Genomic DNA, 15,797 nt, shown 5'->3' on the forward strand with positions numbered 1-15,797 from the left:
TTCACTTAGAAGAATGGTCTCCAGTTCTGTCCACGTTAGTATCAACCTAACACTTTCAGAGGTATTAGTTCACCATGGTTTTTTTTTTTTTTGTAATGGCTGAGTAATGCTCCATTGTATACACATACCAATTTTATTAACACTCAAGTATCCACGGGCACTTGGGTGGTTTCCACATCTTTGCAATGGTGAATTGTGCTGCAATAAACATTCAAGTGTAGGTATCTTTTTTTTCTTTTGGATATATGTCCAGTAGTGGGATTGCCAGATCTAATGTAGGTCTACTTTTGTTCTTTGTTTCCATACTACTTTCCATAAAGGTAGAAATAGTTTGCAGTCCCACCAACAGCGTATGAGTGTTCCTAGCTCTCGGCATCCGTGCCAGCCATTTGTTGTTTTGGGATTTTTTTTGATAAAAGTCATTCTCTCTAGAGTTAAGTGATATCTCATTGTGGTTTGATTTGCATTTCCTTGATAATTAGAGAATTTGTATCCATCTTTCCCAATCTAAAAAGTTTTTTTTTTTTTAAGAGACAGTCTCACTCTGTCGCCCTCTGTAGAGTGCTGTCTTGTCACAGCTCACAGCAACCTCCAACTCTTGGGCTTAGGTGATTCTCTTGCCTCAGCCTCCCAGTAGTTGGGACTACAGGCATCCGCCACAACGCCTGGCTGTTTTTTGTTGCAGTTTGGCTGGGGCCAGGATTGAACCCACCACCCTCGGTATATGGAGCCAGCACCCTACTCACTGACCACAGGCGCCGCCCCTGAAAAGTAGTTTTAAAACAATTTCTTTTTCCATTTAACTATGAGTGATCAGAGACTAGTAAAGATTATTATTATTTACATTCTTCTAAATTCTAGAAATGAGTTTAAAAATGAGTTTATGATAATGAGTAATGATAGAAATGAGTTTAAAACAAATAATCAAGATCTCAAAAAGCACCATACCAGATGATGAAAAAGCAAAAGATTTCAATGCTAAAGAAGAAATTTACATTTACCCACAACACTGCCTATTTTATCATCCATAAACATTCTTCAAAAATGGTACTTCCAGCTCAGTGCCTGTAGCTCAGCGACCAGGGTGCCAGCCACATACACCGGAGCTGGCGGGTTCAAACCAAGTCCAGGCCTACCAAACAACAATGACAACTACAACCAAAAAATAGCCAGGCTTTGTGGCAGGCGCCTGTAGTCCCAGCTACTTGGGAGGCTGAGGCAAGAGAATCGCTTAAGCCCAAGAGTTTGAGGTTGCTGTGAGCTGTGATGCCAGCGCACACTACCGAGGCTGACATAGTGAGACTGTCTCAAAAAAAAAAAGTACTTCCATAATAAACAGCATTAAAAAACAACCAGTCAATACCTCAGAAGTACATTTTTGATAATGCTATCAGAGATCAAAGAACAAAAGTAGAACAATTCTGAAAGATTCAGAGGTAGTAACAGATATTCATTCCAACTGAGAATTATTATAGGCCAGGAATTGTGATAGGCTCTGGGGAGCCAAAAGCACAAAATGCAGAATTCAGGGATTCAGGAATCTAAAAGAATATTAATTTACTGATCTAATATAGTATGGGCTCTTATATAGAGTACGTGAAGAAAGCATTTTAGCAAAAAAGATGAATTTAGCACACAATAAAAATAAAACCAATCTATTAGTATTAAAGTCTTACAATACGGTTTTGCACCATTATTTCATTTGATCCTCATAACTACTTGCTTCCACATGGCTGGGGAACTTGTGGTTCAGAAAAGTTAAGTATGAAAAGCTGATATGTAGATATGTTTACAATATACCACAGGGGAAAGCTGTAGAACTCTGAGTTATACAATTTCACTAAGAATTTATATGTACACACAGGGAATAGGATTTGAAAGCACATACATAGGGGTGTTAAAAGTAGCTACTCTGGGATAAACAGGATTATTTAATTTTACTCCTTTTTTTGGTATACATTTTCTGATTTTTCTCTAATGAACATGTATTCCTTTAGTCATGTTAAAATGACAATACGCTGAGTATGGTGTCACACCCGTAATCCAAGTATTTTGGGATGTGAAGGAGAGAGGATAGATTGCTTGAGAGTTCAAGACTAACCTGGGCAGGTTGGCAAGACCCCATCTCTACAAAAACAAAACTATTAGTTGAGTATGATAGCTCGCGCCTGTAGGCCTAGCTAGTGTGCAGGCTGAGGGAGGAGGACCAAAGCTCAGGAGTTTGTGCCACTGGGTAAGAGAGCGAGATCTTGTCGCTTTTATTTTATAAAAATAAAAATAAAAAAACATTGACTTTGCCAGAGAAGTCAGGTCCGAGTTTCATTCTTTTCAGTATAGCATTATGTACTCATTAAACACTATCATGTTCCTAGCATTTACAATGGCCCAGAAAACAAAGTGATAATCCCTCCTTTTGCTTTCACCATTAAACCATTATAACCTACTTCATTCAGTCTTTGTGGGTAATTCAGTAATTTATTATAATACTTTATAAAGAAGGGCATCTTAGTGGAAGAGTTACAGTTATTCAGTTAGAGATATAATGATAGTCCTCTAATCTGGGGTGAAGGGTTCAAATCACATATCTAATTATTACTTTATCACTAGGCAGCCTAATAGTTTTTAGTAGCAGGGTCTTTGGAAGAGAGATCTTGGTTCAAATCTCACCATCTGTGTTACCTGGTAACATCTCTCTGATGACATTTACTCCTGGAAAGATGTTGAGATTAGAGAGTATACAGAAAGCTCTTAGCTCAGAGACTGGTACACAGTATACATTTAATACAATGTCTATTAAATCAATACTGTATTTAATACCTTAGAACTTTAATACCTTGCAGAGGTGTCCAACATGTTTTCTTTTCTGCTGTACACTGGAAGAATCAGAGTTGTCTTGGGCCACACATTAAATACACAAACACTAACAAAAGCTGATGAGCAAGAAAAGGTCCGTGTATGCTTTCAGTGATCTCCGACACCAAAGATAAAACAGTCCTCAAATAATCTGCATGTGGCCCCTGCGCTGCAGTTTGGATACCCCTGCTTAGAGCACTGTTTTCCAAAGTGAGGTTAGAGGCTCCCAGAAGAGCAGTAAAGCAGTTAGAGCAGGGGGTCTCAATCTGTGGGTCGCGACCCCTTTGTAACAATGAAAATACATGGCAGCATTAGGAAGGTTGAGAACCACTGATTTAGAGAGCTGTGAAACTATGGCTGAAGCACACTACTAGCAGGGACAACAATCATTTTCCAATGCCAAGTTTGTTCCCTACCTTTCCATCATACACTGTCCCTGAAAGTCAACCTTGTCTCTCATGAATTTGCTTTTTAAGATAAGAGAAAACACTGGGGAAGAACAAAAAACATACTGACAAGTCATTTGGCACAATCAAAAGCACACTGGTTTTTATCCTGTTACAAGATCAGTTCACACTACTAGTGGGGGAAGTCAGGAGAATGGACAAACATCAGGATGGTAGAGCTGTGCTGGGGAGTCAGGCGTGGCTTCATTATTGTAATGTTGATATTTGTTCCCAGGGACTATCAACAGGCCCTGAGAGACTTGAAGTAACCAAAAACACACATGCCTGAGGCAGACACCAGAAAGCTAATGTATTAATGAAAGGTAAAATACATCCCTGACGCACAGACCAGAAATACAAGACATTGGTACCATCCACCAAGTCCCTCAAGTCCCTCCTGTGGCCACTCAGGCAGACATGGAAGCCATGAAGCATGATGTGTCTGGAAAAGCACACTTCTTGTGGCTTAGGTTGCTTGGTGGGCATAAAATCAAAAAAAGGAGTGTCAAAGGATAGAAGTATCCAGTGCATCAGAGAGGGTGGATGCATCCATCTCAGCAAATAATGTCTGCATCTGTGGGATTAGAAATATTTTTAGTGTGGCAGGGACAGTACGTCTGTCACCCCTGCATTACTCTCTCTTTATGCTGTGGTTCTCAACCTTACTAATGCCACGACCCTTTAATACAGTTCCTTATGTTGTGGTGACCCCCAACCATAAAATTATTTTTGTTGCTACTTCATAACTGTAATTTTGCTGTTATGAATTGTAATGTAAATATCTGATATGCAGGATGCATTTTCATTGTTACAAAGGGGTCACCACCCACAGGTTGAGAACCGCTGCTTTACTGCGAACCCAGGTGCCACTTTCACCCCAAACAACTCCTTTTTTTTTTTGTGGTTTTTGGCCGGGGCTGGGTTTGAACCCGCCACCTCCGGCATATGGGACCGGGGCCCTACTCCTTGAGCCACAGGCTCCGCAACCCCAAACAACTCCTTTGGATGATAATTTTATACGCGTCCACTTTGGTACAAAGTAGACATTAACAAATGCCATATATTCCATACTGGTAAATGGTGTTTGATGAGTACCTAAACACGTTAAGTATATCAAAAGTGAATGACACTGAAGAGTTCTAAATTCAAAGAAACTTACACAACGAGTCTTTAGATATTGCCCAGTTATGCTAACAGTACGGGCTTATCCCAGAGCACACTGAGAGTTAATCATTCCAAAGTGCAAAAGGCCTCACAGAGGACATGTCTATTAACAGAGGTTAAACTGACCAAAAAAGGGAGAAAAATAAGACTGGATCCAAAGGCAACAGGAGAAAACCAAGGACCGTGACTCCTGCTGAGATTCAGACTTGACTTTAAGAAGTCATAGGTCATATCAAGGATGATTCCAGGGTTCCCCTCCACCGACATCCTCAGGCCTTTCCCCCTTGTTGTGCCCTTCTATCTCCACCCAGGTGATGTGACCTAGCATCAGCCCTGCATTCTCCCACAAACTCCCTCTCTGACTATTAGGAGGCCAGTTGGATCTTCTGCAAATTCAGGGCTTGGAGCGCCTTTTGCTCGAAACTTCCAGGTAAGATCTGTCTTAACTAACTCGAAAGGAAATAGCTGTAGATGGTCTCCGGGCTTTACCTTGGTCCCTATCCGAGTGGACAATCTGATCACTGCCGCGTCCTCCCCGGGACCGAGCTTCTCACCGCTTTCTCCCGCCTCCATCCCCAAATACTGTCCCCAAAGCGCAGCTCTGCACCCCCGCGTGGGGAGCCCCGACTTCAGCCGACGCCCGGCTACTCGGGAGTCCCACCCGGGGGCGGCCCCTTGCGCCCCGCGACCCCCGCGCACGTGTTCCCAGCGCCCATTCATTTCGCTGTGCGGCTGTCAATAGCGCCGTGACCTCTGCGCCCCGCCGGACGCGCGCCTCTTGACCTCACCTGCGCGCGGGGTTCGGCGGCGGCGCGCGGCCCCACTCGGCCCGGGGAGTCCAGCCTGGGGCTCCGCGCCGCCGGCCTCCAGGAGCAGCCGCGCCGCCACCGCCACCAGCGCGAGGCCATGGTCCAAGTCTGAATGTCGCGGCAGGGCGGCGGCTCCGCCTCTGGCCCCGCGGCCCTCCTCCCGGGACCCGGAGCCGGAAACCTGGCACAGGAAGCGCTTGGGCCCCGCCCGGCCGCCGCTCCTCGCTCCTCCCCGCGCCCGGGTCCCCGAGTCGGCTGAGTGGGGGCGCTTGCCCGGGACATTGGAAGGACAAGAGTCATCCCGCTCCGGGGAGGTCCGGCCCGGGGGACTCCGAGCGGGGCCTTCCCCGGGGCCAGCCCTCAGTATTGCCTCGTCCCCCAAGCCACTCGGGGGGAGCGATCACGTCAGCATTGCAGCAAAAATGTACCTTCGGGAGACCAGCTGCTCGCAAGCGCGGCCCTAGACCTTTTGTTGTACGTGTTCAGGCAGAAATATGTCTGAACCAATCCGGCTCCCGCTCTGTGGCCTGATGCGGTGGCCACAGTTTCCGCGCCTTCTTCTCTGGGGCGTGACCTGCCATGCCTTGGTCTCCTGCGCGCTGCAATCTCTGCTGGAAGGAAGCGCCAACCTTCCGCAGATTTCCAGGAACAAGTCCTACCTGGATCAGGGCTATTGTGAAATAGAAGCTAAATTAGCCGCATCTCTCGACTTTTGGACTCTCTCCTCGGAAAACCTTATAGGTATAGTTCGGTGGTATTGCTCACGCCTGGATATGTGAGCCCCACCCTTGGGTGTACTGAGATGCGTGAAATTGTTTGGTGTTTTGTAAGGTTGAAGCTGCTTTCACCCAGCCCAGGACTGTAGTGGACAGGACTGATACCTGATAGGGGGTCAGCTCTTCAGCCACATTTAGTCTCCGAAGAGCGCATTGTAAAAGAAATCTGTAATATAATTTAGTTCCAACACATGCATTCAAGTAACACAGAGCCAGTAAGAGAGAGAGTGTGTGTAAACATTAGGGATACAAAAATAAAAGAACCACAGTCTTTCACAAATTCACTCTTATGAGGAAATAGACGAGCGAATAGGTAACTGCAGTTGTCTGATACACTTCTTGTTTATCTGAACCACACTTCTTGCACAAAAGAATGCAGTAGCCCTATAGCTGTGCATATTCATACTTATTTTAAACGTATAGTTTTTTATTAAATAAAAACATCATGGAATATGTATGAAGAAGTCTATTAAAGTAAACCAATTTGGGGATGTTTTTTCAGTTTTGAAGAATAGTATGTAAAAATATTCAAAGTGCTTTACAAGTAGAGGTTCTTAACTGTGCACCTGTGGCTTATCGCCATGTAGATTAGGTTTACACATGTATATTAAGAAACATCCAACAGGTAGAATTTGCCAGAGGGTAGCAATAAACACTTATAATGTACTAGACAATCTCATGACTAAGATAGTATCATTTGCCCTTTTTTATTAAGATAAGGAAACACTTAAATATCTTATTGTAAGATAAACATCTTAAGTAGCATGCCCACGCTTGCAGTTAGGAAATACAGCACTGCACAATTCTGGAAGGCCATTTTCCTGTAGAGATTGCTTGGCCAGATTAGAACAGAAAACCTAGCTCTTAAAAAGATGTAGTAGTATAGCACTCTGGAAGGCTGAGACAGGTGGTACTAGAGGTCAGGAGTTCTAGAGACCAGCTCCAGCAAGAGAAAGACCTCATCTCTACTAAAAATAAAAAAATAAGCCTGCGCGGTGGCACATGCCTGTAGTCCCAGCTATTTAGGAGGCTGAAGCAAGAGGATCACTTGAGTCCAGGAGTTGGACTTTGAAGTTGCTGTGAGGCATGACCCTACAACACTTTAACCAGGGGTAACTGCGTGAGACTCTGTCTCAAAAAAAAAAAAAAAAAAGATTCACTGATATGACTGGGCTAAGTGGGAAAGCTGGTGCCATTACTTAAGGCTTCTGACATGTAGCAAAACTCCAGGGCAATAACCTATCCATAGGGCATGCAAAATTGAAAAGTGGCTTTAATCGGTCTCAGGATCAAAGTAAATACAGTAAGTTAAATGATGGTTCTTTTGACCCAACTAAGTGAAGCATGAGTTTAAGAGGGTAATTGTGGTTGAGTCTCTGGGGTTCTCTAAGTATAAGATCATATCATCAGCAAAGAGCAAGAGTTTGACCTCCCTTACCTCCATTTGGATGCCCTTTATAGCCTTCTCTTGCCTGATTGCCTTGGCTAGAACTTTCAGCACTGTGTTGCATAGTAGTGGTGATAAAGGGACATCCTTGTCTGCTTCCAGTTCTGCGTGGAAAAGCTGTTGTTGCACTCCATTCAGTATGATACTAGCTATGGGTTTGTCATAGATGGCTTCCATCAAATTCAGAAATGTGCCACCTATGCCCATATTCTTAAGTGTTCTTGTTAGAAAAAGATGCTGAATTTTATCAAATGCTTTTTCTGCATCTATTGAGAGGATCATATGGTCTTTGTTTTCTTCTATTGATATGGTGAATTACATTTATGGATTTGCATATGTTAAACCAGCCTTGCATCCCTGGGATGACGCCGCCGCCTCCTTGATCGTGTTGTATAATTTCTTTTAATGTGTAGCTGTAATCTATTGGTTTACTTTTACTGAGTATTTTTATTTCAATATTCATTAGTGAAATTGGTCTGTAGTTCCCCTTTTTAGTTGGGTCCTCTCCTGGAAGTGATCAAGAACTATGTCTCAGAGTATAAAATCAGTGTCCACAATTTTGCCAAATTGGCAAAAAACCTTTGTATATGCCACTACAGCCAAGTTGAGAAGCTAATCAAAGGCATAATTCCCTTCACAGTATTTTCAAAAAAAAAAAAAAAAAGAAATACCTAGGAATATACCTAACAAAAGAGGTGACAGACCTCTACAAAGAGAATTATGAAACCCTAAGAAAAGAAATGGCAGAAGATATTAACAAATGGAAAAACATACCATGAACTCTTGGCTAGGAAGAATCAGCATTGTTAAAATGTCTATACTACCCAAAGCAATCTATAGATTCAGTGCAATTTCCATTAAAATACCAATATCATACTTTGAAGAACTGGAAAAAATAGTACTTTGTTTTGTATGAAACCAGAAAAAAAAGCATTATATAGCCAAGGCAATTCTTGTAATAAAAACAAAGTCAGAAGCATCACTCTACCAGACTTCAGGTTGTATTACAAGTCAACAGTGGTCAAAACAGCATGGTATTGACACAAAAATGGAGACAGACATATTGAACCAAATAGAAAACCAAGAGATGAAACCAGTCTCTTATAGCCATCTGATCTTTGATAAACCAAATGAATCCCTATTCAATAAATGGTTCTGGGAGGACTGGATAACCAATGTAAAAGACTGAAACTTCAGCACCTTACACCACTTACAAAAATTGATTCAATAAAAAAAAAAAATTGACTCAAGATGGATAAAAGATTTAAATCTAAGACATGAAATGATAAAAATCCTGGAAGAAAGTACAGGAAAAACTCTTGAGGATGTCCACCTGGGGCAAGATTTTATGAAGAAGCAGCAATTGCAACAATCAAAATAAACAAATGAGACTTAAGGTGAAAAGCTTCTGCACAGCTAAGGAGACAACAAAGCAAATAGCCTTCAGAATGAGAAAAGATATTTGTTACTAATCTGACAAATGCTTGATAACTGGGATCTATAGAGAACTTGAATTAGTCAACAAAAAAAGAACAAACAATTCCATGTATCACTGGGTAAGAGACATGAACAGAACCTTCTGTGAGGAATACAGACAAATGGGTAACAAACATGAAAAAATGCTCATCGTCCCTAATCATCAGAGACATGTAAATCAAAATTAGATACCACCTAATCCCAGTGAGAATAGCCCACATCACAAAGTCCTAAAGCTACAGATGCTGACACGGATGTGGAGAGAGTGGAACACTTTTACCCTGTTGGTGGGACTGCAAACTAGTGCCTCTTTGGAATGAAGTATGGAGAATCCTCAAAGAACTCAAATTAGACCTACCATTTGATCCCTCAATCCTATTACTAGGCTTCTACCCAGAAGAAAAAAAGGACATTTTAACATAGGGACATTTGAAGTAGATTGTTTATTGCAGCTCAATTTATGATTGCCAACATGTGGAAACAACCTAAATGCCCATCAACCCAGAAATGGATTAATAAACTGTGGTATATGTATACCATGGAATACTATTCATCAATAAAAAAGATGGAGACTCTACATCTTTTAGATTAACCTGGATGGAGTTGAAACACATTCTCTGTAGTAAAGTATCACAAAAATGGAAAAGCAAGTATCCGATGTACTCAATATTAACATGAAGCCAGTAGATGATCTAATTTTAACAGGGGTCCTCAAACTTTTTAAACAGGGGGCCAGTTCACTGTCCCTCAGACCATTGGAGGGCCGGACTATAGTTTAAAAAGAAAACTATGAACAAATTCCTATGCACACTATGCATATTTTATTTTGAAGTAAAAAAACAAAGCGAGAACAAATACAATCACACTGCCTTATGTGGCCCGCAGGCCGTAGTTTGAGAACCCCTGATATGCCCACTTAAGAGAGAATCTCAGTTCAATTCAAGTTGGGGGGGAGAGGGAGGATTGGCATGCTCCCACTTAATGGGCACAATGTAAAGGTATATGGCACATCTTTTGGGTGTGTGACACAACTACAAGAGGGACTCTACCTAACATGCAAGTAATACAACCTAGTTATTTGTACCCTCACATTAAACTGAAAAAGAAAATTTTTTTTTAAAGAAGGTAATTGTGCTGGTAATTGTAAAAGAATAGAATTCTCTTGTGCAGGTTAAAAACAACTTTACTCTTTCCTACTACACTTGTGCAAATGAAACAGCCAATATGGACAGATCAAAATGGCCTAAGTGTATAATTGAGAGCATTTTCAAAGTTGACATTTTAGTGTTGGAGGGTACTATTCAATACATATTATCTGCAATAGGATCAGGTTTTATAGCCAAGGAGAGATTGTAACTATGATACTATATATACAGTAGAACCTCCGTACTTGACCATTGCCCTACATTGGCTACCTCCTGATGTTGACCTCATTATCACAGACCAGACATGCACCACATGTACGTATCAGACAGTAGATCTAGTTCCTTATGTTGACCACTTCCCTATGTTGACTAGTTCATTACAGTTCCTTGGGTGGTCAGCTTACAGAGGTTCTACTGTATTACCAGCTTGTTCACAGTACTGGGTAAAACACCTCATCCTGATGTTATTAGATAAGAGATCAATGAATTGCCCAGGTGACTCTGGTAAGAACATTTATTGAGAGAAAAGGTTCAAACAGTTGCACTGAAAGCCTCTTGGTCATTGTGGATTTTACGTTCTTAAGCAAAACTGAATTGTATTTTGCAACTGCTGATTTTTTCTGAGATGTTAAAGGTTAATATGCTTTTTGGAATTTTCTGGGTTTTTAGTCAATGACTAATGAGTGGGTAAAAGCATCACAAGGGTGAGGGTTGGACACCCCTGAAGCAATTAGCCTATTTTGGTTCCATGACCAGTCGATCACATGTATTGACTGATCTTGTCTGAATGTGCATCAGTCAGTACAGAATCATCATTACTAACAGAGTTATATAGTGTGCATGCTCTGCCGTGAGGTTAGAGCATTGTAGAGTGCGTCACTTATATAATGCAGTGAATTTCACACAGGTGTTGTCCTAGAAGAGAAGAAAATACACACTTGCGTCTTCTAATTATATTGTCAGGTTTTTCTTGGTGAATGCTGAAATCATTTGTTTTTTGGTTGACTACACATTTATTTCCCCCCAGTGCTCCTGCCTTACCATGAACTTGAGAGAAAGTGTAAAGGATTAAATATGTTTCACATTTGCCTTTTTTGATTACTCATTTCAGGAGGATATAAGATTAATCTTATTGCTGTTATAAGTGGTTTTTGATTCACTTAAGCCTAGATGGAAGACATTGGAGTTATTCCAAAGAGTTGAGCAAATTGTCCTTATACCACCTTATTTCACTAATTTGAAGTATTACTTTTATTATATAGGAAATTCTTTGATAATTTGAGGTTGTTTCTGTGCTTTTACTTGGGTTCCATTGATCATTGCATCTTTGAGATAACAATATTTTTAGTTATTGCATTCTTATGATTTTAATACGATAGGCAAACTCGTTTGTCTTTTAAAATCTTAATTTATTTTTCCACATTGCATGTTAAGATTGTTTCTTTGGCTCGGTGCCTGTAGCTCAGTGGCTAGGGCGCCAGCCACATACACCAGAGGTGGTGGGTACGAACCCAGCCTGGGCCTGCCAAACAACAATGACAACTACAACCAAAAAATAGCCAGGTGTTGTGGTGGGCGCCTGTAGTTCCAGCTGCATGGGAGGCTGAGGCAAGAGAATTGCTTAAGCCCAAGAGTTGGAGTTTGCTGTGAGCTGTGATGCTGCAGCACTCTACTAAGGGCGACATAGTGAGACTATGTCTCAAGAAAAAAAAAAAAAAGATTGTTTCTTCAAGAAATCCTACCAGGATTTTGACTGGATTCCCATGTTTATTAAATGATTTGGTGACACATTTTGACATATTAGTCTTTATCTAGAAACATGGGTTTTTGTGTCCCTCAGTCTTGGGGGTTTATCAATACATCTGTTCTATTTTTTTGTTTTAATTGCTTTGGCTTAGGAAAACAGATGAAGAGTGTAAAGTCAGCATCTAAAGCATGTTCAGAGCTCTCTTTCCCTCTACAGCTTTTAAAATACAGTACATGTTCTTCTGTGTATTTTATAAAACATAGTTTGTCTCTTCCTAGGCAATTTTTAAACTTCTAGCCTTGTGAGCAGGCGTGTATCAAATGTCCGGGGACACAGAGCAGTTGTAACATCTAGTAAACCATACATTGCCCGGTCTTAGAGTTATTTAGGTCTATTGTATGTCTGTTTCATTTGGTTAATTGTGAGTTTCTGAAGGGCAGAATGCACCTGCTTACCTGCCCAGTATGTCTTAGTTCCGCTGAATAGACAGTACTATGATGCAGCTCACCTCCGTTTTATTTATGTGTTCCTCTGTCTGCATATACTATTTGTCTCCAGTGAGTGAAAATCTTTGAAAATGGGGTATGTATCTTGTTGTTTTAAACTTTTTCCATTTCCCATTCTCTTCTTGGACAATTCTGTATACTATATGAGTGTTGGATAATTTAAAGTACCTTTAAATTACCAAAAATGAAGAAAATAGTGACTTAAGTTGACTTTGAGTAACTATAGGCCTTCTAAAGAGTATTCATGCTGTGAATGCCACAAATGAGAACATTAAGAAAGCTTTTCTTTTTTTTTTTTAATCAGCCGTGTTGCCAGTGGATCCTGTTAAGGAAAATTATGTTCGTAAAGTGAAAAACTGTATTTTTTCAATTGCCTTCCCAACTCCTTTCAAATCAAGAGTACGTCTGGTAGCAGTTTCAAAGGTTAGGCTTTATTTTTTCATGACACAAATACTTACTCATTAAAACAGTTGTCTAAAAAAGATTCATGATATTTTATTCCCAGTTAATAGTAGTCTGTTTATAAATGACTGCATGTGAAATTCAGATACATGGAGAATGTCATTCTTATAGAAATCACTTTTTGATACTTACTGCTGGAATACAGTGTTCAGTTACGTCTTAAAGTTATCTTACAAGGAAAATGCACTTTCCTGAAAGTTAGTGTACCATTTAGAAATGGTATCTAATAGCCAATTCTAAATTGTTCTTTCATGATATAAATGAGTCTGGGATAATATAGGACATTTACTTCTTTCTAGTTCCTTAAAAGAACATGGGCTGGGAAAAATATTATCTTACCATACATGATAAGACATCCATAAAAAGTTTAGAACCGCAAGAGGGACTTTACCTAACAATTGCAATCAGTGTAACCTGGCTTATTGTACCCTCAATGAATCCCCAACAATAAAAAAAAAAAAAGAAAAAAAAATGTTTAGAACCATCTGCTAGCACTAATTTTTTCCAAATAGCATAAATAATCCTGGAATGTGTTATGAAAAAAATGTTAATATATTTTTGGAAGGGATTTAAAAGAGGTTTTCAAGTTTTTTCTTTTATTAACTCTCTATCCTTAAAGATTACTAAGCGATTAATTAGGGTTATAAACTTATTTTTTTCCTGCCTCAGGAAGTTCTAGAAGATATTTTGGACCTTGATTTGTCTGTCTCAAAAACAGATGATTTTCTCCAGCTTGTAAGTGGCAAAAAGATAGTGTTTGGATCCATTCCATTGACCCACCGATATGGTGGCCACCAGGTAAGAGTAGCAACATCATCACTTTCCTTATGCAAATATAATCGTTTGGTGGAAATTCTGTCCTGGAAATTAATTCTGTTAAATTATTTTGCATTAATTTGTCTAATATTAGCATATAGGGCCTGCAACAAGATGTCCCTAGAAGAATATGTCGTCATAAGATATTTATAGATTAGCTGTGATAAAGGCAGAGCCTAAGTTCTCTTGGTGGAATTAAGAAGGTGCAGTATAAGCATACAATTTCTATGAAGTATTGCTGGGAAGTCACTCAGTTTTGACAAGAATTTTAGGGAAAATCACATAGCATAATATGTCAATATAAAAGCACCAGAAAGACAAATAGATTATATTTAATAACTTGCCTAGGGTAACCATGGAACAAAGTTATAGAACTATTAGAAAGGCAGAGCCAAGATTTATGGTGGGTATTTTATATGGTGCAGCAAATAGGAAGCAATTAAGGCACATTCTAGAAATAAGATGTTGGGACAAGTTGAGGGTATGGTATCTGACTAATTAAAAAAGGGGGGAAATAGGAACATAGGATCAATTGCTGAAATTTCTGTGACTTTCCTGTAAACTAGGTAAAAGGTTAATTTAACACTCGGGTTTTCTGAGGGAATGTTTTGGTAATGCTGGTTTACTTAGGAATGATTTTTAGGACAAGCAGTATGGTATAATAGAGTTGGTGTAAGGATTAAATTAGGGAATTATGTGGCGTGTGTCTGATGCCTGTAGTTCTGGCTTCTAGGGAGACTGAGGCAGTGGGATCCTTGAGCACAGGATTTGGAGTTTGCAGTGAGCTAGGATGGTGCCATTGCACTTTAGCCAGGATCGCTGAGCAAGATTCTGGCTCCAAAGCAAACAAAAAAAGCTGTAGGAAGATTAATAAACAATAATTTTTCTTTTCCTCTTTTTCTTCTTTAGTTTGGGGTATGGGCAGATCAACTTGGGGATGGAAGAGCCCACCTTCTTGGAATTTACGTGAACAGGTACCACATATTTTCCTGTATAACAGCTTTTTTTGCTTACTATTAACCCAAATCTTCTAATATGTAGACTTTTTTTGAAGGCAGGGTGAAAAGTGGGAGCTCCAATTAAAAGGCTCAGGAAAGACCTCATACTCACGGTACAGTTTGGTAGCTTTTTTAATCATCTAAATAAGAGTTGACGTTACCTTAATGACAAATGAAAATCTTTCAAATTTTATTTCGTACAGAAATGGTGATGGGAGAGCCGTACTTCGTTCCTCCGTGAGAGAATTTCTGTGCAGTGAGGCTATGCACTATCTTGGAATTCCAACTAGCCGAGCTGCAAGGTAAATTCCTCTTTCTTGGAGGCTAAATTTCAGGACTGTGTTACTAACTTTCAGGACTGCGTCCACGCTATCTCCAGAAACATGTCAGGAAATCAAGCAGATCAATCATAGCAAGATATCTTCCAGTACCTTATTGTTTCAGCTACTTCTTGAAAGCAGTTAAAATGTAACTTTGTTTGATTCTTTTATGTTTCAGTCTGGTTGTAAGTGATGATGAAGTGTGGCGAGATCAATTTTACAATGGAAATATCACAAAAGAACGAGGTAACGACGATTTTTAGAATATGCGCATAACATTGGATCGAGTTCTTAGTTCAATTTTGGACTTAGATAGTGGACATTTGCAGCCTTCTTAGAAAATATAACTACTGGTTCTTCAAGATGTCATTTCAGCACTAGGTCATTATCATAGAAAAACCTTTGCCACATCCCTGCATCACTAATTCATCCATTTCAAACAGCAAACATCTGGGAAGTGAACAAAACAATATTCATGAATAGCTGGCAGAATGTTACAAAGCCAATACAGCAAAGCTCATATACTTTCCTCTCAAGAAAGCACTGCAGTCTTTTCCTCGAGTCTTCATGTTTACTTCCAGTAAGCTCAAGTTAACTTTTTTTTTAGCCTTTAGTAGTACAGAAATAAAAAATCAGAAAGGGAATGAAAGAGGGATCCTTGGAGCAACAGAAACAGAATGAGAGAGACTTGACTCTGAATCTCTGGGGAGAGGAAGAGACCTGACATCAATAATAAACATATTTAAGAGCTTAAAAAGTTGAGTTGTTGAGAACCTTTGACAGGCCTTTGTGCTGTAGTGAGTCCTGTGGACATCACTGGATGTCACTGTGT

The 15,797-nt window shown here is 40.1% G+C and overlaps 2 protein-coding genes across 5 annotated transcripts in view; one reads left to right on the forward strand and one right to left on the reverse strand.

Annotated features, from left to right (window-relative positions):
- Nucleotides 1-5,443, reverse strand: part of PDSS1 (decaprenyl diphosphate synthase subunit 1) — a 39,716-nt gene extending 34,273 nt beyond the window's left edge. Inside the window, exon 1 of one of the 3 annotated variants that reach the window (XR_008376286.1) lies at nucleotides 5,252-5,443. Coding sequence is in view for 2 of the 3 variants with exons in the window: in XM_053573167.1 (XP_053429142.1) it covers nucleotides 4,953-5,183 (231 nt within the window). In the remaining variant the exon portion in view is untranslated. Of the gene's footprint in view, nucleotides 1-4,952; nucleotides 5,199-5,251 lie in introns of those variants that run through there. The other 2 variants (XM_053573165.1, XM_053573167.1) reach the window with 2 other exon arrangements.
- Nucleotides 5,444-5,586: 143 nt separating this feature from the next.
- LOC128572974 (protein adenylyltransferase SelO-like) overlaps nucleotides 5,587-15,797 on the forward strand; it is a 38,249-nt gene continuing 28,038 nt past the window's right edge. The window contains exons 1-7 of one of the 2 annotated variants that reach the window (XM_053573147.1): nucleotides 5,587-6,013; nucleotides 12,674-12,792; nucleotides 13,501-13,629; nucleotides 14,557-14,621; nucleotides 14,702-14,758; nucleotides 14,849-14,947; nucleotides 15,144-15,211. In XM_053573147.1, coding sequence (XP_053429122.1) covers nucleotides 5,767-6,013; nucleotides 12,674-12,792; nucleotides 13,501-13,629; nucleotides 14,557-14,621; nucleotides 14,702-14,758; nucleotides 14,849-14,947; nucleotides 15,144-15,211 — 784 coding nt within the window. In that variant the 5' untranslated portion in view covers nucleotides 5,587-5,766. Of the gene's footprint in view, nucleotides 6,014-12,673; nucleotides 12,793-13,498; nucleotides 13,630-14,556; nucleotides 14,622-14,701; nucleotides 14,759-14,848; nucleotides 14,948-15,143; nucleotides 15,212-15,797 lie in introns of those variants that run through there. The other variant, XM_053573148.1, reaches the window with a different exon arrangement.

This window comes from Nycticebus coucang, chromosome 20, assembly GCF_027406575.1.
Source record: "Nycticebus coucang isolate mNycCou1 chromosome 20, mNycCou1.pri, whole genome shotgun sequence".
Classification (NCBI taxonomy): domain Eukaryota; kingdom Metazoa; phylum Chordata; class Mammalia; order Primates; family Lorisidae; genus Nycticebus; species Nycticebus coucang.